Source organism: Diaporthe batatas (genome assembly GCF_019321695.1).
Source record: "Diaporthe batatas strain CRI 302-4 chromosome Unknown Contig00011, whole genome shotgun sequence".
NCBI classification, from domain to species: Eukaryota; Fungi; Ascomycota; class Sordariomycetes; order Diaporthales; family Diaporthaceae; genus Diaporthe; species Diaporthe batatas.
The window spans coordinates 80,507-105,035 of NW_025408558.1; the positions used below are offsets into that span (position 1 = coordinate 80,507).

Below are 24,529 nucleotides of genomic sequence, written 5' to 3' on the forward strand. Positions count from 1 at the left end.
GGTGGGTCACAGCAGTCACTGTCTGCAAACCTCCACACTCTAGGTTCACACTACATTTAACTAACTACTCTCCTTTAACCATTTTCACTCTAAGACTTAGATTAATAATAAGATTATAAAAAAAGTATATAATAAAATTAATTTTTAAAATAAAACTTATAATAATAAATATAATAAAATATTTTTATATATATTTTTTAATTTTTAAAAGTTTAAAATTATATAATATTAATTAATAATAATTAATATAAATATATTTTATAACTTTTACTTAAAATTAATATTATTATTTTATTATATTAAAAATATAATATTATTATAATTTTTATAAGTTATTTATATATTTTTAATTTTATTAATAAATTAAAATAAATAAATAAAATTTTTAGAAAATAAAATAAAAACATTTTTAAAATTAATTTTATTAAATTTATTACATAAACTTTTATAATAACTTTATAATAATTTATTAAATTATTTATTATTATAAATTATTTTCTTATATTAGTATATTAAATTATATTTAAAACTATAATAAACGAAATATAATTTAAAATATTACTTTTAATTACTTATAACTTTATATATATTAATACTAACTATAAAATTATATTATAAACTTTAAGTAAATTTAAATTTAATATTTATATATAATTTTATTTTAAAGTTAAAAGTAAAATAAGAGAGTAAATATAAAAGTATAAAATTTAATTTTTATAAAATTAAAAATATAAAACAGTCTCTACTTTTAATCTTTATAAATAAAGTTATATAATACTTTAATTTTAAAAGAATATATTATTATATAAAGCTTTAAAAGTTTTATTTAATAATATTATCTTTAAAAGAATATATAATTTTTAATATAATATTTTTATTATAAAAGATATATTTTATATATTTTAAAATTATATTTTATTATTATAACTTTAATTATATTTAATAAGTTAAATATAAATTAATTTAATAAAATTTAAAGTTATTCATAAATTATAAATTATTTTATTAAATATTAATAAATATTATATAAAACTATTAAGTTTATTATATAATTAAAATAAATTTAAATAAATAAATAAAAATAAAGTTATTAATATTTAAAATAATTAATATATTTTTAAAGTATTAAAATAATAGAAATTTAATTTAAAATATATTAAAATATTTATTTTAAATTTAAAAATTTTAATTTAAAGTTTAATTAAATAAAAGTTAATTATAAAATTATAATTATAAATATTTTAATTTTATATTTAAAAAAGAAAAATAATATATATAATAATTAAAATAAATATAATAAATATAATAAATAATAATAATAATAATAACTATTATAAATATCTTATTAAGTGTGCTTATTGTACCTATTTAACCATTTTAGCCGGACATGGTTATATCTAAGCCTAATGGGGCCTTAACCACCGCCCGATTTCCTCCTCCCCAACCCCGAGCACCCTGGCACACAACCAATAGGAGCCATGACGCCGACAAACGGGACAAACCTGACCTTGGCGCATCCACCAGAGTATACCTTCCGCGGTACCTATTTCGCCAGGGACAAGATGTGATCATCCCTGGCAGCTTGATTACGGGTGAATGGCCCTAGGCGGGTAGGTCGTAGCGATTTAGGACGGGAGAGCAGCTGACTTCTGCGACTTGGCTGCTGTCTGGTCATTTAGCCATCCAAATATAAACGTGACGGGTGACTGCCTTCCTGTTCGCGCGTCATACCACCTCGTCTCGATCAAGGGGCCCCAAAGGGATCCGCAGACACCGCACCGCACCTTGAACAGCTATAGCATATCTTGAAGTCTCTCTTTTCTCTTCACCGGACCGCAGACAGCTTCTCTGCAATGCTACTGAATCTGTGCCTCGCCGCGACCTTCGGGTTGTCGTTGACATCGCCCGTTCTCGCTCAAACCTTTGACTGGGCCACGGCGTATGCCAAAGCAAATGCCTCGCTCGCCAAACTGTCGTTGCAAGATAAGGTGAATATTGTCACTGGCGTGGGCTGGGACAAGGGGCCGTGCGTTGGAAACACTCAGGCTATCTCCTCCATCGGTTACCCTCAGTTGTGCCTTCAGGACAGCCCCTTGGGAATTCGGTTTGGAAAGGCCTCCACCGCTTTCACCCCCGGCATACAAGCTGCTTCAACCTGGGACATCGACCTGATTCGCCAACGAGGCCAGTTCATGGGAGCCGAGGCGAAGGCGGCTGGTATTCATGTCCAACTTGGCCCTGTCGCCGGGCCCTTGGGCAAAATCGCACAAGGTGGAAGAAATTGGGAAGGGTTTGGGCCAGACCCTTACTTGACTGGCATCGCCATGGCCGAGACCATTGAAGGGATGCAAGGCTCAGGTGTCCAGGCTACCGCAAAGGTCAGTCCTTGGCTATTGGGAATTGTTTTCGCTTTCTGGATGACATGATCGCCTTCATCACATCTCATTTCTCTACCGCCAGACGCATCCAATATCTGGTTTCGCTTCTATTCCGCATACTTCCGAGGACATACATCGCGCCTCCATACGATGACGCTTTCGATATACCCGGTAGTCCACAGCTCTTTGAGGACTGCTCAAATCCCCACCCGGGCTTGACTGCGGTATTCAGGCGAACCTTCTCGGAACCCTGAATCACGGCATTACATCCTCACTTGGTATGGAAACAAGCTGACTTGGATCTGATAGCATTATATCTTGAATGAGCAAGAGAAGAACCGCGAGACAATGTCTAGTCGCGTTGATGACAGGACCATGCATGAGCTATATCTTTGGCCGTTCGCAGACTCTGTCAGAAGTGGCGTCAGTAGCGTTATGTGCAGTTATAATAAGATTAACGGTCAGTCTTCCTCATTAAACCTTTCCTCTTCTCTGTTGTGGATAGCTGGACTGCACTATTCTATGCTCTACGGGCTGCTTGGCCTAAAAGCTATACTGTGCGTGAATTTCTCGAATTCGGGCTCGCTTCGACGTTGGTCACATCAAACGTGGTGCTCAGTAGCCTAGGTTATAAACCATGATACATAGTCCATATGAACTGGACTGTGCAAATCACTTTCAAATTCTTCCAGGACAATATTAACACGCAATAGGTACTTGGGCATGTGAAAATGACAACGCGTTGAACAAGCTGTTGAAACAGGAACTCGGGTTTCAGGGCTACATCATGACTGATTGGAACGCCCAGCACTCGACTGTTCAGGCTGCCAACACAGGCCTCGACATGACAATGCCTGGGTCGGATTTCAACGGGGGCACTATCCTTTGGGGACCAGAGCTTACTAAAGCAGTAAACAATGGACAGGTAACCCAGAGCCGTGTGGACGACATGGTCAGACGTATTTTGGCCGCGTGGTATCTCGTGGGTCAGGATACTGGGTACCCCCCCATAAACATCCAGGCCAGCGTCCAGGGTGACCACAGGACTAACGTGCGAGCCGTTGCGAGGGATGGGATTGTGCTCTTAAAGAACACCGGCTCCATCCTCCCACTCAAGAAGCCAACGAAGCTCGCCCTCATTGGCTCCGCAGCTGTCGTTAATCCATCCGGGGCCAATGCTTGCACAGATCGGGGCTGCAACACTGGAAGTCTCGGAATGGGCTGGGGAAGCGGGACATCCGAATATCCCTATCTATCGGCACCGTACGACGCACTGAAGACCAGAACTTCAGCCGACGGCACGACTTTGAGTCTCAGCAGTAGTGATAGTACGGGCAATGTGGCCAGCACGGTATCCGGTGCTGATGCTGCCATTGTGGTTATCACTTCGGATTCTGGTGAAGGATACATTACCGTCGAAGGGAATGCCGGGGACAGAAACAATCTTGATCCCTGGGTAAGTTTGATTCTATATCCACTTAAATAAGCTTGGGAAGCACCCGGTTCCATGCCTATAAAAGCCCACATGGGGATCGACCTTTGTTGACGAAGCACACAGCACAATGGTAATGCCCTTGTCCAGGCAGTGGCAGCAGCCAACAAGAATACCATCGTGGTGGTCCAGAGCGTTGGCCCAGTCATACTTGAAAGCATCCTAGCACTAGACGGTGTCAAAGCAGTTGTGTGGGCAGGACTGGGTAGTCAAGAAAGTGGCAATGCGCTCGTTGATATCCTTTACGGCTCCACCAACCCCAATGGAAAGCTCCCCTGTAAGTGTTACTCTGCATTGGCCCTGGCCTTTTCTACATCGAAATAACGTCAGAGAACATGATCTAGTAGACTTATTGGTCTAAGGAAAGTATTGATTTATTGATTAATTCTAGACACTATCGCCAAGTCGGCCACAGACTACGGAACATCTGTAACTTCCGGGGACGACTCATTTCCCGAGGGTCTATACATCGACTATCGCCACTTTGACCAAGCCAATATTGCACCTAGATACGAGTTTGGATATGGACTCTGTATGTGACCATTCACGCACATATCGACAAGTCTTGTGTGTTTTACTGACAATGACCTCAATTGGAAGCTTACACGAACTTTTCCTATTCCAAATTGTCGGTCACATCGACAGCGGTATCAGGCCCTGCGACTGGACCCGTTGCACCGGGTGGGCGAAGCGACCTGTTCCAGGATCTTGCCACCGTGACAGCAACAATTACCAATAGTGGCTCCGTGGCTGGCGCTGAGGTTCCCCAGCTTTATCTAACTCTACCGTCTGGTGCACCTGCTGCTCCACCGAAACAGCTCCGCGGCTTTACCAAGCTGTCCCTCCAGCCGGGTGCGAGCGGCACTGCAACTTTCAATCTACGGAGGAGAGACCTAAGCTACTGGGACGTCAGAAGCCAAAATTGGATCGTGCCAAAAGGGAACTTTGGTATCAGTGTTGGGGCTTCGAGCCGAGATGTGAGGTTGAACGGCAGTATCGTCGTGTCATGAAGGCAACCTTGGAACTTATGAGCATGACGCACTAATCACACTTCACTGATCGGCTTCAAGCTGTCTCAGCAGGAAGGAGTGTATATTAGTAGACGGGGCTTCGGCGACACTATATTCTTCCCATCTACTATCTATCAATCTACCTAGCTATGAGGCTCTTACTTAGTAGCCTATTACGACTACTTTGGCGGCGTTATAGCCAACACCACCGTCAAGACGGTCCCCTTAACCTAGTCGATACATCACAAGGCTAACCCTAGTCTACATCCACCTATTATATTTGCACCACTGTTACTAACACTGTTCTTTCTGAAACACTGGATCTTGTGTGTTTACTACCGTATAAGGGCGCTATATATGTCCTCGGACGTATACGGAATAGAAGCGAAACCACATATGTCCTCGGACGTAGGGTATACGGAATAGAAGCGAAACTAGTCAGCGAGTGATTCTAAGGACAGGACGCCTTTCCTAATATATCCCTCAACGCCTCCTGTATCCAGTTCGGCCAGCCCCTGATTCCAGTGACAACATTCAATCTTGCCGGCAACACAAGTTGACCACCCCTTCCGCTGAATATCTGGTTCAACACCGGCTTGGAAATATCTTCGACTGACATCATCTTCTGTGTCTTCTCAATCTTCTCCGCATGAGGTGCCGTCATGGCCGTGCGCACAAAATTTGGATGCACAACGCTAGTTTTGACACCGCGCGCTTTGTACAAGTGCTTGATCTCACACGCCAGTCCTTCATGGAAAGCCAGCGCCCCAGCCTTGGTGGCGCTATACTCGATGCTCATTGGCAGTGCTACGAAGCTTGCCAAACTCGCAATCGTTACGATATGTCCTTTGTTGTTTGCGATCATTTTGGGCAAGAATTGTTTTGTAGTGAACCACTGTGCCATAAGGTTGACTTCGAGAACTTGGCGTAGAGACTGCTCTGAAATGTCAAGTATGGAGTTGAAACGTGCAATACCTGCGTTGTTGATCAAGATAGTTGGGTCACCGCCCATGCCCTTGCGTATAGCGTCGGCCGTTTCGGCCACTTGCTGCGATGAGCTGACATCGCACTTGAAGAAGGTAACCTTCGGGATGGATTTTATGGCTGGCGGCGGGCCACTGACGTCCAGGACGGCAACTCTGACACCCTTAGCCGCAAGTCCCTCCACCAATGCCTGACCGATTCCGTTGCAACCTCCTGTCACGACAGCGATTTCCTTCGGCCAGTCCCATAGCCCAGTCGGAAGCGAGGAAGACGCTCGCCAGTTGTTAGTCGCCAGGGAGTTGAGAGCCTTGTTTAGCGCCCTTGCTATGCTGAGCCCAATTAACGCTTTCAGGATGGGCCGGATGAGGCGGGTGCAAGTGGGTTGGGCGACATCAAGGCCAGTGTATTGTTGCATAAGCTCTGCGGGTGTTGAGAGAAGGGCCGCAAGGAGGGCCACTGGAGTGACGGTCCGCACTATTCCCGCCATAATTTCCGCACAATGAATGGTGTCGTTGCCAGGTGCACGCGGTATTGCAGGACCGGTGCGACTTCAAGCGATTTTTCAACAGTCAAGAGCCACAAACTGATCATTGAATCACGACTAGAACTGGGCGTGCAATGCGGATGGCACAAGAGATCTTCGAGTCTTGGTCGTGTGCATTATAGGCCAACGGTGGCACGCCATCCAAGTTTATGTTGATGGTCAATTGCCACAAGCCTCGGCTGGGTACTTACCTAGGTAGCCGAATATCACATGCACGCACGTTAGGGAGGTTTCAGGTACGGCGGGTCCGAGTGATCACTATTTGTAAACCGTAACTTAGTAAGTAGTTACCTAGGCACCATACCTACCCCATTTCCTTAAAGCTATTCAAAACTAACCTAATAGAATATAAATTTAACTAATCACATATGTAAAGTTTTTATATACATATAATACTTAAAGGTTTTCATCTTTATATACCTCTATTAATGCCCTCTTGTATTGCTATAGATAATTAAAGAACTTGATTACTAATGGCCGGGTCAATTAGCTATCAGCTGATAACACTTTATGCCGCATTAGCTTCTGCGCCTGCTGCACGATCAGACTGTTCTGTCCGCCCAACCACGTAGGTATATTCTACCTGTTCAAGTCTTCAGGTCTCATAGGCTAGATACAAACCTCTCTGGACGCTGTCAACTAGGCTTTACCGAAATCTTAACTACTATGCAGACCTCACCTGCCAAGTTCGCCGTCGCGGCCTGTATGTGCTTGGCTGTTGGAGCTTTGGCAGATGCAGCCAGGAAGCCCCAGATCCAGACACTGCCCAGCCTGCGAGAGCAAGCCCGGATTGTTGACGCTTGGACCGAGGAGCGGAAAGCACTTATACCCGGTATACTTCAGAAATACGGCATCGATGCGTGGCTGGTGAGTCTAGCGGTCTGTCCCCGTCGCCTAGCATTTGATGTATATATGATGTGTACGGCGCTGTAAGAACGGTCCATCTAAAGTTGGCACAGATCAGTCAACGCGAATACGCCGAGGATACGGTCTTTTGGGCTTTAAAGGATTACGAGCAATTCTCTGCCAGGCGCCGTACCACTCAGCTTTTCCTCGCCAACGCTACGGGCGACACGGCATCGTCATATCAATGGATCGATAACACCCCTCTGGTTTGGTCTGAGCTCAAGGATGTCCTAGCTGACCAGCAGCCACGCACTATCGCGCTGAACACGCACAGAGAGCTGGCCTTCAGTAGCGGTCTACACGCCGGTGAATTGGCGGCCATTGAGGCTGCCATAGGAGCGGAGTGGACCAACCGTTTCGTGCTCGAGCCAATGATTGCTGTGGAGGTTGTCGCAACCATGGTGAATAGCCGACTCAGTTGGTATCAGAAGTTGATGGAAACAGCATGGGCAATCATCGAGGAGGCTTTCAGCAGCAAGCAAATCATTCCTGGCGAAACGACAACATTGGACCTGGAATGGTGGATGAGAGAGAGGATTCAATCCCTCAATTATACGACTTGGTTCCAGCCAAGCGTTTACATCCTAACCGAAGACGATTGCAGCATGTGTGCTACGTCAAACAACGCCATGTTTCCCGGCGACAGAGACCACGTCATTGAGTATGGTGATATTATCCATACTGATTTTGGCGTGTCTGCCTTGGGCCTCAATACTGACACGCAGCACATGGGCTACGTTTTGCGGACAGGTGAGACGGAGAGAGACATTCCTGACAGTGTCCTCGAGGGCTTGCGGAAAGCGAATCGACTACAGGACATAACAAAGGCTCAAATGCGAATTGGTGCTACAGGAAACGAGATTCTGAGGAACATCCATAAACAGATGGACAAGGAAAACATCCAAGGCAAGATCTACTGCCATGCCACTGGAGAATTTGGCCATAGCGCCGGAACTGTGATTGGTATTTGTCCCCAGCTAGCTCTTGTGGTCATCCGGGTAGCGGTGAATCGACTAAATCAGAGCTGACACAACACGACAGGAATGACCAACCTGCAAGACGGGGTTCCAGGTCTTGGAGATCTTCCCCTGCTGAGAAACACGTACTACAGCATTGAGCTTCTCGCCCAACACTACGTTCCGGAGAAAAATATGACGATCAACTTCCCGTTGGAGGAGGACGTATACTGGCGGGAAGAAACTCAAAGCTGGGAATGGGTATACGGCCGGCAGTCCGAGTACCTCGTTATTAACACCTCCCACATACCCGCAAGCCAGCCACTCGAGCTCTAATATTTTTAAGAAAATAAATATTCTCAACACCGTATGAAGGCGCCATGTATGTCCTCGGACGTATACGGAATAGAAGCGAAACCACATAGACTGCTGGAGTAACCAATTGGACGAATTGGTTATTATTATGGTCTTTTGGCCGAGCGGTCTAATTCGTCAGCAGTAATTAGGACAAACCCGTGTCACCGGCCACTATCGGTATTCTCGGGCGCTATGCCGGCGTTATCCCCCACAATATTCAGAACGGCCTGAACAAGCTTTTCCCGATGAACCTGTGAGACGTTGGAGATTACCTTCAAAGGCTGGCGTCCACGAGGTATGGGGTCACTGTAGTGGTCCGAGGAGCCCAGCCCAGCTGCCCAGCTGCCCAGGTGTAACAATTGGATGCTGTGGGTGACATCGCTTCCGACTGGGAGCATTTCACCTGCCTCGAAAGGCAGGTTATAGTGAATATCATTTAATGGTTTCATGCAAGGCACAAAATACGCTTGCAGCTAGGCGTGCAGCGGGTCGTACTGACTGCCCTCCGCAGATCTCACAACTTGAATTTCTATACTGCTACCCTGCCCAACCAGCCAGCCAGCCAACCAGCCAACCAGCCACGCCTGCCCGCCCCAAAACCTTGCCCGCCCAGTTGCCAGTTGCCAGCTCATCCGGGATCTCTTGGATGAGTTCGTCCCTACCAGACAGCCCTGACAGCCAGACCAGGCAGGCCTACCTTCCCAGCACAAGCCACTTGCGCAGTACTACCCCCCGACGTAACACAAAATAGACATGCTTTATCCGTGCCGCTAATAAAGGTGTTGGAAGGCACGGTCGGGTCTGGCTAACTAAGCCAACTAACACTTATACCCGCTCCTTTTAAGCGCCAGGAGAAATTATAGACTTCTCCCTAATATTAATTAACCAATTATCATTTACTTTAATTACTTATTAGGTTATAAACCTAGCATTACTTAATATATCCTTACTTACTTATTTTTATTAATATCTATTAATTTTAAATTATTTTATACTTAAAAATTATTAAAATATAATTATTATAAGGCTAAACCATTAATATTATTTATACCTTTTAATAAATACTATACTTTTATATAACCTATAATAATTTATTACTCTTACTTTAATTTTTTATACTAATTAATACTAACTTAAAACCATTTAAATTAATTTAAATATTATTTAAAATGCCTAACTTTAATTTTAAGCTTAACCCATTATTATTATTTAAGTTTAATTTAAAAAAAAAATTATTTTAATTAATATACCGCCTAAAACCAAGCTTTTTACTTTATTAGCCTTAATAAAATTATTACTAATATAAAGGCTAAGCCTACCATTAATAAAGCCCTTATAAAATAGTAAAAATAAAATAACTAAACTTTTATTATACTTTTAAATACCATTTATTTTAACCTAATAATATATATTATATTATATAAAAGCTTTTTATTAACTTAAAAAACCTTAAAGGATTATTTTAATTATAATATTAAAAATTTAATTATTTACCTATTTTATTAATTAACTAACTTATATTATAAAAATAGTTTTAACTTATAAAATACCTTAATTTATTTTATTAACTTTAAATAAAACTTTTATTAAAACTTTAATATTTAATTAGTTTATAATAAAATTTATAAAGTTCCTATTTAAAAATAATAAAATTAAAAAATTTTTTTTCCTTATAATATTATTTAATATAATAAATAATATTATTAATAATCTTAATAACTATAAAATTTTAAAGTTTTTTAATATTAAACCTAAAATACTAAATATTATTACTTATTTAAAAGTTAAGTAATTAAAGGCTTATTATACTTTTATTTTTTAAAAAAAGTTAGTACCAACTAGTACTAAAAAGCCTGGAAAATTTACACCATTAAATGCCAACTTTAATTTCTTATTAAAAAAATCTAACAAAAAAAAATATATATAATATTACTTTTATAACTTTACTTTTATTAACTACTTATATATAAATTACAACAAATTAGCAAAATATAAAAAAGAGTAAAAAAAAGAAAAAAAATAAGCTACTACCAACTAGGCAAAAAATAATATAATAAAAATCTTTAATAATAATAAAAAAAATATGGCATTTTATGCTAATATTTTAATATATATAATAAAACTTTTATTATTTAAAAATACAAATAAAATATTATAAATCTTTAATTTAAATACTTTAAAGTATATAATAAAATATATAAAAACTTTAACTTACTTTAACTATATAATAAAATAATTATTATTACTAATAAAATTTATCTTATTATAAAAAATTAATATTATAAACATCCTTTTACAACTCTCTAATAAATTAATTATTAAAAATACTTTTACTAATATATTTTATAATTAAAAACTAAAAATACCTATTTATTTAATTAAATTATAATCTAAAACTAATTTTATTTAAATACTTAAAAACAATATTTTTTATAACTAAAAACAATAAATTAAAGGTAATATAGGTAAAATTTTAAAAAAATTTTAAAATTTAAATTATTAATAATAAAAATATTAAAGCCCTTTTCTTATTATATAAAAATTTTATAAAGCATTTAAATATAGTAATATTAATAAAACCTTTACCTAATAACTATATATTAATATTAATATTATTTTAATAAAATTAAAAACATTTAACTATAAACCTTATAAGCTTATAAAGTCTATTTAATAATATTTAAAACTACTATTAAAATAAAAATTAAAGGTACTATTTAAAATTATTTATTTAAATTTCTTAAAGCACTTTTTAATAAAATTACTAAAAAGTTTTTAATACTTTATACTATTTATTAACAACTTTATAAGATACTATTAGGTCTTTTATTAAAAAAGAACTATATTCCTACAATTATTAAAAACTTTTAGTAATAATAAAAATATAATTTAATATAAAATTAAAATATTTACTTCTAATAATAAAGGTAAATATATTAACAAAACTATAATTAACTTATTTTATTAATAAAAGTTATTTATTAAAAATTCTACTATATTATTATAAATTAAATAAAACACCTAAATAATATATATAAATAATTATTATTAATATTAAAGCTATAATTTATAATAAAATATTTCTTATATTTTAGCCTAAATATATTACATACTTAGTTTACCTTTATAATTATAAATTATATTTAGCACTACTATATTAAATTATATCTTTTAAAATATTATATAAAAAAAAACCTAATATTAAATATTTCTAGCCCTACTTTTATTCTTATTATATTTATATTCCTATAAAAGCTTGCAAGCTAGGAATAAAACTAATAAATTAAGCTAAAAAGGTATATTTTATTAAATTTAAAGCAAATAAAAATTTAATTTTACGCCTATATATATTGCTTTGTAAAATTATTATTACTGCTATAAATAACTATATATAATAAAAGAAATACTAGTTTATAATTATATAATTAATTAGAAATTTAATTAAAGTAGTTGCTAAACTAATAAAATAATCCCTTTAATTAGCTATAAATTTACTTTTTCTACTATCTTTATAATTACCTATAATATTACCTAAACTAGTTATTAAATACTTTTTAAATACTAGTTTAAAAGGCTATTATATATAATTTTCGCAAAAAGTAAAAGCTAATGCTCAATATATAAAAACTAACTTAATACTAATTAATATAAATTTTAATTTTTTTAATTTGGCATTAATTAATATTAATTTTAATTTAAATAACTTAGCACTAATAGGTGCTAACTTTAATAATAATAATTTAAATAATCTAATTATTATAATTACTAAATTCATTATATGTCTATTAGTACCAATTAGTACTAATTATAATAAATTACCTATTATTACTATTATATTTTTAGCAATTTAAAATAATAATATTTCACAAAACTATATATAAGCCTTAAAAAATTCTAAAAAGCCAAACTAGCTTGCTACTATAAAAAAGAAATTATACTCTTTTAAAGTTATAAGGATTTAAATAAAAGTTTCTGCTTATTATAATTAATATATTATTAACCCTTAATAAATATATATAAAAAAATATAATATTAAGGAAATTTTATTTAATATAAGGTCTATTTAGTTGCTTAAAGGTTTATATAAATTTATAAAATTAATTATAATAATACTTATAATTTAGTTGCTTAATATAAAATATTAAAATTATTATTTAAATTGTCTTTATAACTAAAATAAATTTCTAGCAATTTAATATTAAAACTATATATTTTATAAATACCTAAAATATAATATTTATATATATCTACTATTTAAATATTAAATGTTATTTAAAAATATTATATTTAAAGTCCTTTAGGCTTTATATAGCTTAAAGTAATTAAAATAAAATAGTTTAATAAATTATATAATAAACTTATTAAATTTTATAATTAAATTATATTTAATTTATATATTTTTAAATAATAATATTATTATTGCTATTTATATTAATAATATTTTAGTTATTAGTTGTTTTAATAATATTATTAAGTTTAAAGTAATTTTAATAAATTTAAATATATTAATATAGGCTTTTATTAATATTTTTAATTTTAAAATTTATTAAATTAAAGCTGAAATTTCTATTTTTAATAAGGTTATATTAAATATGTACTTTAATAATTTGGTATACTTAATAGTAATAGTTGTTATACTTAATAAATTTAAACTTATTTTTAAAATAAAAAAATGGTAATGTTCCTATTAACTTTATAATATATTAGTTTTTATTAATTTGATAAACTTTTAATAATAAGTATAAAAATTAATCTTGCCTTTTAATAGTTATTATTTTAATATTTAATGCTAATTTAATAAAATAATACCTTGTTATTAATAAGGGTATTCTTTATTATATTAAGTAAACTTTAAATTATTAAATATTTTATCTTTAAAATATTATATTTATAAAGCTTAATATATATAATAATGCCTTATATAATATAAACTTAAATAATTTAAAGGTGTTTAAAGGTTAGGTTTAACTTTTAATAAATTATTTATTATTTGGTTATTAAAATGTTAATTAATAATTGCTAAATTAATTTATAAAGCTAAGTATATAACTTATTTATTTATATTTTTTATTTGTGTTAAATAATTTAGGTATTATAAAATTTAAAAATCTTATATATTAAATATTTATTTATATTTTATATTAATAATTAATTTATATTAAATTTTATTTAAAATGCTAAAATTACTATTTATTTAAAGTATATAGCTGTTTATTATTATTTTGTTTAAAAGGTGTTAAAAGTATTTATAATATTAAATATATTTTATTTATAGAAAATCTTATAAATATTTATATAAAAGCGTTTTTAAAGTCTATATTATTAAGTTTTTATTATTTGTTAGGTTTATTATTTATTTAATTTTAATAAATTTAAAACTTAATATTAATAGGTGTTAATAGAATAGTAAAGGAAAGTTTAATAGTAGGTTTATTAATTTAATAACTAAAATATTATGCTATTTATATATTTTAAATATTTTTTATAATAATAATATTATTAATGGATAGGGGGTATATTAAAAGGTATAATTAGGTTTAGTTAATTAAGCCAATTAATATTTATATTTGCTTTTTTTAAGTGCTGGGAGAGATTGTAAACTTCTTCCTAATATTAATTAACTAACTATTATTTGCTTTAATTACTTATTAAAAGGGAGGTGCCGTGCAACCCTTCCATTCCACTCTTGCAGTCCTGTTAATGGGATGGGAGCCACTCGGCACTCAGATTGTGCCAGGTGCTCCACAACCAGTCTCATGTCACATTGACCATCCCACTATTTCAAGAACAAAGGTGTGACATCTACTTCTATATAGATGGACCAGCGAATCGATCGACACGCAAGGTTCATGCCAAATGTACCCTATAATACTTCTGCAATATGATCAATGTCGGCGAGACAGGCAAATGCTTTCGAGATCCAGAGGAGGAGGGGTTAGGGAGGAAGAAGAACTTTAAAGTGGCTGAGTTCTGGTCACATCCAGTAAAATAGATGATGGCACAATGCAGCCTGATTCGGTCGGCACATGCGCAAGCTGCACCCATGCGCTTTGCGCCCATCTCCCGATAGAGTTTGATTACCTGCTCGCACCTGACCGGAGCGACACCTGTAGGAGAAGCGTTTGTTTGATTGAGAACGTAACGATGCCAGTACGGCCTCGTAGCTAGTTGTCTAATTGTTCCAAGGTTGTACATTATTCTTTCTGACTCCTCAAGCTGGGAGCTGGTGTGACAACTGCATGGTTGGCAGATCTTGCCCACACTGCAGCATAATTTTCCATCCTCACAAGCATACTGAGCTGAGACACGTGTTTGCATGCCCTGAGGTTCGAGAATCAGTCCAACAAACCTGATATCTCCCCCGATCTCCTCTCGCGCCTTCCGACACCATACCTAGGTACCTTTCGGGATCCGAAGTCGGGGTTGTCGAGGCAATCGTTAGTGGTTCAGCATTGGTTTCCCCTGCCACCACTCATTCAACTCCAGCTCTGCAGCAATGTCTTCTACTGTGGCCCTCCTATGTACGGTGACATTGTTGTTAGGAGGCACCGGGTTTGGCACTGCACAGAGTACCTTAACCGACAACTTACAATATGTCCGCCCCCTTATCGGAGCCAGCAATGGTGGAAATGTCTTTCCAGGCGCCTCGCTGCCCTATGGAATGGCGAAAGCCGTGGGAGACACCAATAGCGGCTCGAACCAGGGCGGCTTCACCCTCGATGGCAGCAATATCACTGGCTTCAGTGTCATGCATGATTCGGGCACAGGAGGAAGCCCATCGCTTGGTAATTTTGCACTGTTCCCTTATGCCAGCTGCCCCGATGGAGACATCAACAATTGCGCCTTCCCGAAAAAGTCTCGCGCGCCTTTCGGAGCCTTTAGCAACGACAGCGTGGTAGCCGAACCTGGCTACTTCAGCGTCATCCTCGACTCAGGAATTCATGCCGAGATGACAACGACGCAAAGGACTTCCATTTTCAGGTTCTCTTTTCCGGGCTCGGCCAATGACAGCCACCCTCTGATCCTTCAGGACCTCACAGACCTACAAGATAGTCGCCAGGATAACGCAACCGTGTCTGTTGACGGGACTACGGGACGAATCACCGGAAATGCGAAATTTGCCCCTAGCTTTGGCGTGGGAAACTACGTTTTATACTTTTGTACCGATTTCTCCGGGGCTGCTATCTTCGACAATGGAATCTACTCAAATAGCCGCGCTAGTGCTGACGTCAAGGAGTTCACAATCTCGCGATCTATCAACGGTTACCCTTTGCCCGGCGGTGCTTTCGTTCGATTCGCCAGCGGAAATGCTCCTATATACGCACGCACCGCGACAAGCTTCATCAGTGCTGAGCAGGCCTGCGCACATGCCGAGTCTGAGATTCCGGATTTTGATTTTGACAGCGTCCGGGAGGCAGCAAGAAGTGCTTGGATGGAAAAGCTGAGCTATATTTCCGTTGACACAGAAGGGGTGGATATTTCTTTTGTGACAAATTTTTTTAGTGGATTCTACCGCACAATGATCAACCCACAAAACTACACCGGCGAGAACCCCCTTTGGTCAAGTAGTGAGCCGTATTTTGACTCCTTCTACTGGTGAGTACATTCCACTGGTACAGCAACAAGTGTCTTGAACCCAGTTGCTGATTGGAAAACGTCGAACCAGCCTCTGGGATTCTTTCCGATCGCAAATCCCTTTCCTAACAATCGTTGACCCGGAAGCTGTGGAGGACATGATCAGGTCCCTGATCGACACTTATGTCCACCTCGGCTGGCTACCAGATTGCCGAATGAGTCTCAGCAAGGGCTATACCCAGGTGAGCCCCTGATTCCTCAATATTCGCTGACTTGCCAGCTGAAAACCCATGTAGGGTGGCTCAAATGCAGATGTCGTGCTTGTTGATGGGTATTTGAAGGGTCTCTCCAAGATTGATGTGAGCAAACCCCGTGAAACGCCGTTTCCAAAAGGTCTACAAATCTAATATTGGCAGTGGAATCTTGGATACGAAGCGGTGGTCAAGGACGCTGAGGTCGAGCCTTACGACTGGTGTTGCAATGGACGCGGTGGCATCGACAGCTGGAAAGCACTCGGTTACATTCCAGTGCAGGATTTCGACTACAAGGGCTTTGGGACAATGACTCGTAGTGTCTCAAGGACACTTGAATACAGCTATAATGACTTCTGTATTTCGGAGTTAGCTGCTGCACTGAATGTCACAGCTGACCAGGAGAAATACGTTGCGTCCAGCGGAAATTGGCAGAATCTTTACAGAGCCGATCAAACCTCTTTCCTCAACACATCGAATGGGGCGATGGATACTACATTCGTCGGTTTCTTCCAGCCCAAATACCTCAACCAGACATGGGAAGTTCAGGATCCATTGACGTGCAGCAACATCGACACCTCAGGTATTGCTTGCTCGCTCCAAAATACTGGCAGAGAGACATTTGAGAGCAGCTTATGGGAGTATGGATTGTAAGTCCTATCCTTGTCACAACATTTGCCGATAGTACAGAATACTAATCTAAGCAGTTTTGTTCCCCATGATCAAGCAACACTCATCGCGCTCTACGGGGGTCCCCAGGACTTTGTCCGCCGTCTGGACTATCTACACGACCAGAACATTACCTACATAGGGAATGAGCCTGCTTTCCTCACGGTATTCCAATATCACTACGCTGGTCGCCCTGCTCTCTCTGCAAAGCGATCCCACTTCTATATCCCGTCCTTCTTCAGCCCGACACCTTCAGGTCTTCCTGGCAACGACGATTCTGGAGCCATGGGAAGCTTTCTTGCCTTCAGCATGATTGGACTGTTTCCGAATCCGGGCCAGAATGTCTACCTCATCATACCGCCCTACTTTGCCAGTGTAAACATCACGCACCCGGTCACTGGTAAAACTGCGACCATTCGCAACGTCAACTTTGATCCAACGTACGAAGCGATTTTTATACAATCTGCCACACTAGATGGTGTACCATATACCAGGAACTGGATAGACCACAGTTTCTTCACTGAAGGCAAGGAGTTGGTGCTCACCTTGGGACGGAATGAGAGCAACTGGGGAAGAGCTTTGGACGATTTACCACCCAGTGTCGGGGAGTATACGGGTTTCAATGGTTCGCATACTGGAAATAGCAGAAGTCTAAAGAGATGGACAGGAAACTACTGGTCTCACTTTGGCGGCTTCAACTAGATGTATAGTATTCTAATAATTTATAAAAAGATAGCCTCTACTACATTATATTACTTCTTTCTACTACCTATCTATCTACTTATATATAGAATATAAGAAAATAGCTAAAACCTTTAACATTTTATACTTATTAATTATACTATTAAATAAATAAGGTCACTATAATGCAAGGTTATGATTAGTAAGATATATTTTAAAGCATACTTTTATTCTCTAGTGGTTCTCCGGACGGGTGGCCGCCAGCAGCACGGCCATCTTAGTCGGTGTAGCTGCCCACTTGGCTGTCACCCGCCGCGGGAAACGTGGAAGACTTGGCGCAGTTTCACATTTTAAGCAATAGATTAATAATTTCTAGTATGCCGGCTCAAAATAGGGAGGTTCGCTCTACGGCAGGTCCTGACCGTTTACCGCTGTATGAAGGCACCGCATACGTTTTATATATATGGGGATTAGAAACGAAACCGCTCGCTCTATGATAACATTACAAATTTGTGGAGCCGACAATCAATGCATAAGTGTACTAATCCAAGACAATCGAGAGCATGTGCATTCGCTGAAAAGAGAAACTTCTGTGGAGCGAGTCATTTTACGCTTACGCCCACTTTGGTAACGACTGTAGGTTGTATCTGTATTGAGAGCTATCGACAACGAAAAGAATGGCATCAATGTAAAGGAGAAAAAGCCTGAAAACAACAGGAACATGCCCGTGCGCTCACATGGATGAGCCAGCACCTTCTCAGCGCCGTATGTTCCATCTCTCCGTTCCATCAATGGCGCGCCTGCCCCCGGACAGATCTTTCTTAAGCATCTTCCATATAAGAAGCCGTCGGCTTCAGCGTGTTCACCGTGTCTGACTTCTCGAGGTATTGCTCCTCGAAATACTGGTCCCTCATCCTGGGCGCCATGACGGCCTCAGCGACCGAGTTGAACAGCCTGGTCTGCTTGGCTTCATCAGCTTCGGAAAGGGACAGCGGCACGCCACCGTCAACGACCCTCCAGCCCGCCCTCTCAAACCTCTCGCGCACATAAGGGCTCATATCGACGAAACGGAATTCAACACCCTTGCCACCATACTTGTAGATCTCGGCAGTCAGAGTCTTGAGATGCGTCACAGCGGTAATGTCAATATGATTGACCCTCCCGAAGTCAAGAACGACCAGGCCAATGGGTGGCAGCGCCGAGGCATCGGTAACACCAGCGGCAATCCGAAGGCGGTTAATGCGCTTCTCAGCCACTACAGACCAGTTCCTCTCCCTCTCAGGGCCCCCGGAACCATTGTAGACGGGGCCATGGTGAGTCTGGACCGAGTCTAGGATGCGTGCGGTCAGGCGATGCGAGTTGGGAAAGTAGAAAGACTCGTTGAATCGGAAGACGTGGACATCCATCATCATCTGATCGGCAACGTGCGACGGCGGCAATCCGCGGGCAGCATCGAGGGAAGAGGCCAATTCGGAGCGGGGGGGTACGGCAGATGCGGTGATGGACGTAAATGTTTGGCGCAGAATGAGGTATACGACTGAATTGATGTTAGTCAGCTGTCAGATCTCGGAACAAAACAAGCAGAACATGAAATACTCTGCCTCGGGAAATCGGACGAGAAGGCTTAGTAGCGACTTACTGTTGAAAGCGACAGGAATGAAGATACCGAACTCGGTCGAGTAGAACAACGTGATCCAGAAAGCCAGCATTGAGGTGATGAAGTCGGCGAGCGACGTCTTCCAGAAGCGGTAGAAGGTCGACGGTGGATAGATCAGGGGCCACACGGCGCAAATGATGATAGCTGCGAGAGCTGCCTTAGGGATCCAGTAAAGGAGGCCCACTAGCTTATAGATGGATACGAGGATGATGGCGGTTGTGACAAAGCCTGACAGTGGTGACTTGACTTTGCAGGATGAATTGACTGATGTCCTCGACATGGCGCCGCCGACACCCATGGAATGGAAAAAGCTGTTGAAGAACTGGAAAATGGAGTAGGGTCAGCGATTGAATACAAACGAAGGCCACCGGGGAAGAATTGATCTTCCAGCTTCGGGGTTATTTGAAAAGCAAAACTAGCCACCTACGTTGCAAACTCCGAAGTAACAGAGCTCCTGGCTCTGATCAGGAATATAGTCGTTCCTCACACCAAAGGCCCGCGCGATAGCTGTGTGCTCAATAGCTGCGCCGACGAAAACGGTGATGCTCTTAGTGAAAGTCTGGCTGACAAGATCCATCGAAGGAATTTGAGGCGTCTCCAGACCGTTGGACTTCACCTTGACGACCTTGAACAGGTAGTCATCATCACCAAGATTATGGTTCACGGCGTAGCTGATGCCCGTGTAGAGAACCAAGGCCAGGAATGCGCGGAGGATGGAGAGGAGCCAGACGACCTTGTTCTTATCGCCCCACCGCTTTCCAGCCTTGTCGAGGATGGTCAGGAAGGCGATGCATGAGAAGCCGATGGCACACGTGAGGCCACTCGCACCACCAAGGTTGGCGAATACATCATGTATCTGACTGGCAGCACCATCTGACGAAATGTCCGAGCCGAGTAGAGAGCCCATCTGGTTGAGTAGGATCGTGATGGCCACAGCTGAGATGAAGCCGGTGATGATGGGGATGGAGATGAATTCCAACAGGAAGCCGAGTTTCAGGAACCCCAAGATCATGCCGAATACACCCATTGATATGGCAACCGCGGACGCGATCTGCTGAGGCGAGTACGGTGAATCCTCACCGAAGGACTCAACGATGTCCGATGTGAGGAGCCCTATAAGCGACGTCGGCCCGGTAGACAGATCTGAGGAGTATCTCGTGAGTAGAAGGCCTTCTATTTCGTTCAAAGGCTAGTAGCGTGCTCACCTTTCGTGGTCCCCATGAACGCGTAGAGGGCTGATGGAAACCAGCTCGACATCAAGCCGTACTGGATGGGGATTGTGGCCAGGGAGGCATAGGACAGGCCCTGCGGGATAAGCATGAGACCCAGCGTCAAGCCGGCGATGGTGTCGTTGATGAGCCATCGGGGATTGTATCTTGGCAGCCAGCCCACGATAGGCACCTTGTCGATCATGTATCGCGCCGAGGCAGATGGGAAGGCCTTCGCCGCCTTGGTCGTAAGCCGGCCGAGCTTATTCCAGGTCACATCCGTGCGGACGTCATTCTTCACAGCGTCAACCACCTTCATGATGACGACTGCGTGGGGTTTTGGGGAGGAGGTTTACGAGAGGCAGGGTGAGGTTGTGATGCAAAAGGAGCGTGTCTGAGATGACCAAGTCGGATGCTCTGTCTACACTCTTCTCACCTCCCCAGACGAGAAAGGAGGGCGGGAGGTTATGTACTTGAAGTCAATGGGCGCCTGGGACGAAGGTCATGTGCAGACCCCAAGATCCCTACCACGTATAAGACCTCCGAGCGGACGTGATTGCTGCTCCCGCGGTGCAGTACAGGGGCGGGCCTGTGCTGTGCAAGCATCACAATAGTCGGCCATCCTGCCATACTGCCATCCTGCCACCCCTGGCAGCGAGCAGAGCCTGCCGTGTGTACACGACATGACGAGCGCCCGCCACATGAAGACAGAGGCGCCTCTCCCTGTGTGTCTTCCTCCCACACTCACACACAATGCTGTCGGCGTTCGGGATGTTGACACTCAGATGAGGACAGGGCAACTAGTCTAAGCCAGATAAGACTGGCTACCACTAAAATAGACGAAACCCATCAACAGCATCCATCCCATGTACCTTCGGCAGCTACCTTTTCTGGACGACGGGCCCCGTGGTCGAGGGAGACGCAGCTTCAGGGCCGAATGGGCTGGTCCAATGGCAGCAGCGTGCCATGATGAGGATGTGGTGTGGTGAGATGGCAACCAGTTGGTCGCGAAACAAGCAACGGTCCGGGCTACTGTGGTCGCGCAGGGAGTAAGCAAGTACGTATCTTAGTATAGTGTACACACATCGTATAGTCTAGTGCGGGGTACCCTTCAAGCGCAAGGTCCAGGGACATATTGCTGAAGTGTTTCTTGTGGCCCCTGACAGCTAGCTGGACAAGGAGGAGGAGGAGGTATGGAGAGGCTTGAAAGGCTTGAAAGGCTTGAAAGGGACGGAGAAGAGAAACACACCCACACACCCAGACACCCACGCACATGGTGTGCCTGAGTGACATAGGACAGGGGATGGGGCGGCCGGGAGGCGAAGTATTGCCCTTCGTCTGAGTCGGGGCGCCATGGGTGCGGGGGAGACCCCATCACAACGCTGTCCAACATGTTGGACTGAAGGCCGCGCTGTGCAATCAGAGTCGAGAAGGGCGTTGGGGCCGGCTCGATCTGGCGGCACTTTGTGTTTCTTGGGATTACAAGTAGATGATGAGGCAACTCGGGATGGTGGGGGCCCCCCTGTGATGAGATGAATGTACACAGGCACACACCCACCCACACACACACACACATCCACTTACACCCACGTACACATACATACACACACCACACCTAGATGCATACCTATGCCTCTCTTGGCTCACCGACAAGTGAACGGACGCCTCCCGGGCAGAGTGTCGACAAAGCGGGGCCGTCGGGCACCGGCACGGCTCTCTTCCGTCCAGGTTCCCGTCCTGCCTACGAGACGACTCATCTTTGGGACCGTCCGGAGCATACATACTGGTTGGCTTGAAGGCGAGCGCAACCGAGGGCCTTCAGGGGGTGGTACGCTGGAGGAGACGCCGACGGATGATGGGCGACGAGTGATGGAATCAAAGGGCGAGGGGACCCCCCCTACACCCTTCCCCTGGGTAGCACGCCAGTATGCAACCTTGTAAATACTGTAGTGTACGTTGTGACCCCCTACTCCGTACATTGCACTGGTTGACTGGCAGCCTGTTCTGTTGTAAGTAATCAGCCGCCCATGGCGACACGCACCACCACGCATTGATACCTGGCGTCCGATCTTTTTTTCCGTTCCTTTTTTGTGCCTTCTTTACATGGCTCTGCACGTTCAAAGGGAGGGTGACACTGCGCCCGGGCCAGCCAACATGACACGCACCTGCCGGTCAAGCAAGATATCATATAGCAGATTTCTGTTGCAAGTTGCAGTCGAGGTCATAGGGCATGCATCAGGCCGGTCTGCATCGGGACGGCTAGTTCGGATGTCTGCTTGAGGACGGTATCGACCGACAGGTGCTTGCCAATTGCTTGGGATGTGCGGCAGCCCCTCTGCAATTACTCGTCCTCTTCCAGTCACGGGAGTACCAAGCTGCACAGCCCTTTTGTTACTCCTGGGCGGCCTGATTCCACACTTTTGTTGTCCTTGTTGCCATGACGGTTGGCCCGAGCTGGCCCTGGACTTTGCTCATGGACTCATCATAGACGTGTGCAGGTAGCATTCAGGCTCGCACAATCAGTTCATTATTGATGACATGGATGCTCCGAGTGGGAATTGCCGGGCCAGCTACCCGGGCGGCACGGAGCGGGTATGGGTGAGATCTGCTCTCTCAAAAAGCCTAAAATTAACAACGGCACCGAGGGGCCCCCACCAGGATCCCACGGTGCCAGTGTGACCAGGTGCCCGACGAACAATACAAATCTCAGCCCACGGCCAGACACCCAGACACCGTGCCGGTGCAGGCAATAATGGCGGCTTTCAAATAAAAGAGTGTACAGGGCCTGTCACTTTCCCAGTGGTGCTGTGTATATCGTCTCGCACCGGCCGTTTCGCCTGATTTGCATCCCTGGTCGAGGTGTGATCGGATGAGGCAGTTCGACCGCTTCTCAAGAGCCACATTAGTCAACAAGTGCCCGGTGGCTGGGGTGGCCCTTTTCGACACCCTGGCCAATGGTCAAGCCGATGACTGGGAAGCCCCCATGTGAGGAGGAGCGGGCACGTCTTGACACCTGGGCAGTGGGCACTGATGCGGATGCTACTTGAGTGCCACTGCCACCCCGGAGTCGTTCATAAGCCTTTTTCATCGACGTTTCCCAGCGCTCAATGCTGCATACCCAGGGCCCGGTCGATGTTTCACAGCCGCATCCAGCGACCGAAATGATGGGACAGGCATGCAACGCCCCGCCCCCGGGGTGGCCTGTTATCGATGACCTCACTGGGTGGCTTCGTGATGCTCACTCCGAGACTGGCAACCGCACCCTCGGCGTTCACGACGGCCAGATGCCTGGGGTCTAAAGATAGAGCAAGGAGATAAGATGTGTTTTGACGGCGCCGGGGACGAGACGTTTGAACAAGGCGAGTAGTGACACTCGTGGTGTACGGCAAGCACAAGCATTCGGGCCATTATTGCTTGTGCTCGGGCATGGGACACCTCGGACGATTATAAGCTCAGGGCTGGCTTGGCTCTTGTTGGTACACTACTGTTGGCCAGGCTGGAGTGGTGGCTATGTGAGGAAAAAATGGATCTCTCCAGCTGCTCACGGCTGGACGTCAAGGCCTTCCCACCTTACACAAGGTGATGATCGGGGCCAAGGTGCCAAGTTCCATGCAAGACCTACTTGGCGCAGGACGTTTCCGTCACGGCTTCCCCGACCCGGATGGGTCCCAACAAGGTTTCCCCAGACGCCACCCAACTGGGCGATTGGCTGTGACACTTGTTGTTTGCTCAGCCGCTCCATGCCCAGCTGAGCTTCCAAAATTGGTTCACGTAAGCGGCGTTTACTCGGCATAGCATGAGGCTCATCCAAGCGCTTCATTTATAGCACCCTGAGGACTCCCTCCCCCGGCGCGCCACCCC

At 42.0% G+C, this 24,529-nt stretch overlaps 5 protein-coding genes across 5 annotated transcripts; 3 read left to right on the top strand and 2 right to left on the bottom strand.

Moving 5' to 3' along the window:
- The first annotated feature begins 1,456 nt into the window (after positions 1-1,456).
- KVR01_009101 (uncharacterized protein) lies at positions 1,457-5,026 on the top strand. The gene is made up of 6 exons (XM_044782896.1): positions 1,457-2,378; positions 2,688-2,838; positions 3,092-3,834; positions 3,937-4,147; positions 4,262-4,402; positions 4,471-5,026. Exons 1-6 carry the CDS (start codon positions 1,854-1,856, stop codon positions 4,878-4,880), a joined length of 2,181 nt encoding a protein of 726 aa, XP_044641603.1. The 5' UTR covers positions 1,457-1,853; the 3' UTR covers positions 4,881-5,026.
- A 165-nt stretch (positions 5,027-5,191) lies between these two features.
- On the bottom strand, positions 5,192-6,520 carry KVR01_009597 (uncharacterized protein). Its single transcript, XM_044791766.1, has one exon. It carries the CDS (start codon positions 6,349-6,351, stop codon positions 5,332-5,334), a length of 1,020 nt encoding a protein of 339 aa, XP_044642099.1. The 5' UTR covers positions 6,352-6,520; the 3' UTR covers positions 5,192-5,331.
- A 452-nt stretch (positions 6,521-6,972) lies between these two features.
- Positions 6,973-8,684, top strand: KVR01_009119 (uncharacterized protein). Its single transcript, XM_044790018.1, has 3 exons — positions 6,973-7,287; positions 7,368-8,277; positions 8,356-8,684. Exons 1-3 carry the CDS (start codon positions 7,075-7,077, stop codon positions 8,604-8,606), a joined length of 1,374 nt encoding a protein of 457 aa, XP_044641621.1. The 5' UTR covers positions 6,973-7,074; the 3' UTR covers positions 8,607-8,684.
- A 6,361-nt stretch (positions 8,685-15,045) lies between these two features.
- Positions 15,046-17,824, top strand: KVR01_009299 (uncharacterized protein; the record flags this gene model as incomplete). The annotated part of the gene is made up of 6 exons (XM_044782834.1): positions 15,046-15,412; positions 15,865-16,187; positions 16,294-16,444; positions 16,499-16,561; positions 16,619-17,103; positions 17,161-17,824. The coding sequence occupies exons 1-6, from the start codon at positions 15,221-15,223 to the stop codon at positions 17,822-17,824; spliced, it is 1,878 nt and encodes a 625-aa protein (XP_044641801.1). The 5' UTR covers positions 15,046-15,220.
- A 675-nt stretch (positions 17,825-18,499) lies between these two features.
- KVR01_009585 (uncharacterized protein) lies at positions 18,500-21,067 on the bottom strand. Its single transcript, XM_044787037.1, has 4 exons — positions 20,666-21,067; positions 19,888-20,603; positions 19,443-19,782; positions 18,500-19,340 (listed from the first exon to the last, which is right to left on the bottom strand). The coding sequence occupies exons 1-4, from the start codon at positions 20,985-20,987 to the stop codon at positions 18,625-18,627; spliced, it is 2,094 nt and encodes a 697-aa protein (XP_044642087.1). The 5' UTR covers positions 20,988-21,067; the 3' UTR covers positions 18,500-18,624.
- Positions 21,068-24,529: the final 3,462 nt, after the last annotated feature.

Bases quoted from the DNA above. Each gene is read 5' to 3' on its own strand.
- KVR01_009101 (XM_044782896.1), top strand. From the start codon at position 1,854: ATGCTACTGAATCTGTGCCTCGCCGCGACCTTCGGGTTGTCGTTGACA. The intron at 2,379-2,687 runs GTCAGTCCTTGG...TGGATCTGATAG, and splicing joins GTGTCCAGGCTACCGCAAAG to CATTATATCTTGAATGAGCA. The intron at 4,403-4,470 runs GTATGTGACCAT...CTCAATTGGAAG, and splicing joins CGAGTTTGGATATGGACTCT to CTTACACGAACTTTTCCTAT.
- KVR01_009119 (XM_044790018.1), top strand. From the start codon at position 7,075: ATGCAGACCTCACCTGCCAAGTTCGCCGTCGCGGCCTGTATGTGCTTG. The intron at 7,288-7,367 runs GTCTGTCCCCGT...AAGTTGGCACAG, and splicing joins CGTGGCTGGTGAGTCTAGCG to ATCAGTCAACGCGAATACGC. The intron at 8,278-8,355 runs GTATTTGTCCCC...ACAACACGACAG, and splicing joins TAGCGCCGGAACTGTGATTG to GAATGACCAACCTGCAAGAC.
- KVR01_009585 (XM_044787037.1), bottom strand. From the start codon at position 20,987: ATGAAGGTGGTTGACGCTGTGAAGAATGACGTCCGCACGGATGTGACC. The intron at 19,783-19,887 runs GTAGGTGGCTAG...TCCATTTTCCAG, and splicing joins GTTACTTCGGAGTTTGCAAC to TTCTTCAACAGCTTTTTCCA. The intron at 19,341-19,442 runs GTAAGTCGCTAC...ACATCAATTCAG, and splicing joins CATTCCTGTCGCTTTCAACA to TCGTATACCTCATTCTGCGC.
- KVR01_009597 (XM_044791766.1), bottom strand. From the start codon at position 6,351: ATGGCGGGAATAGTGCGGACCGTCACTCCAGTGGCCCTCCTTGCGGCC.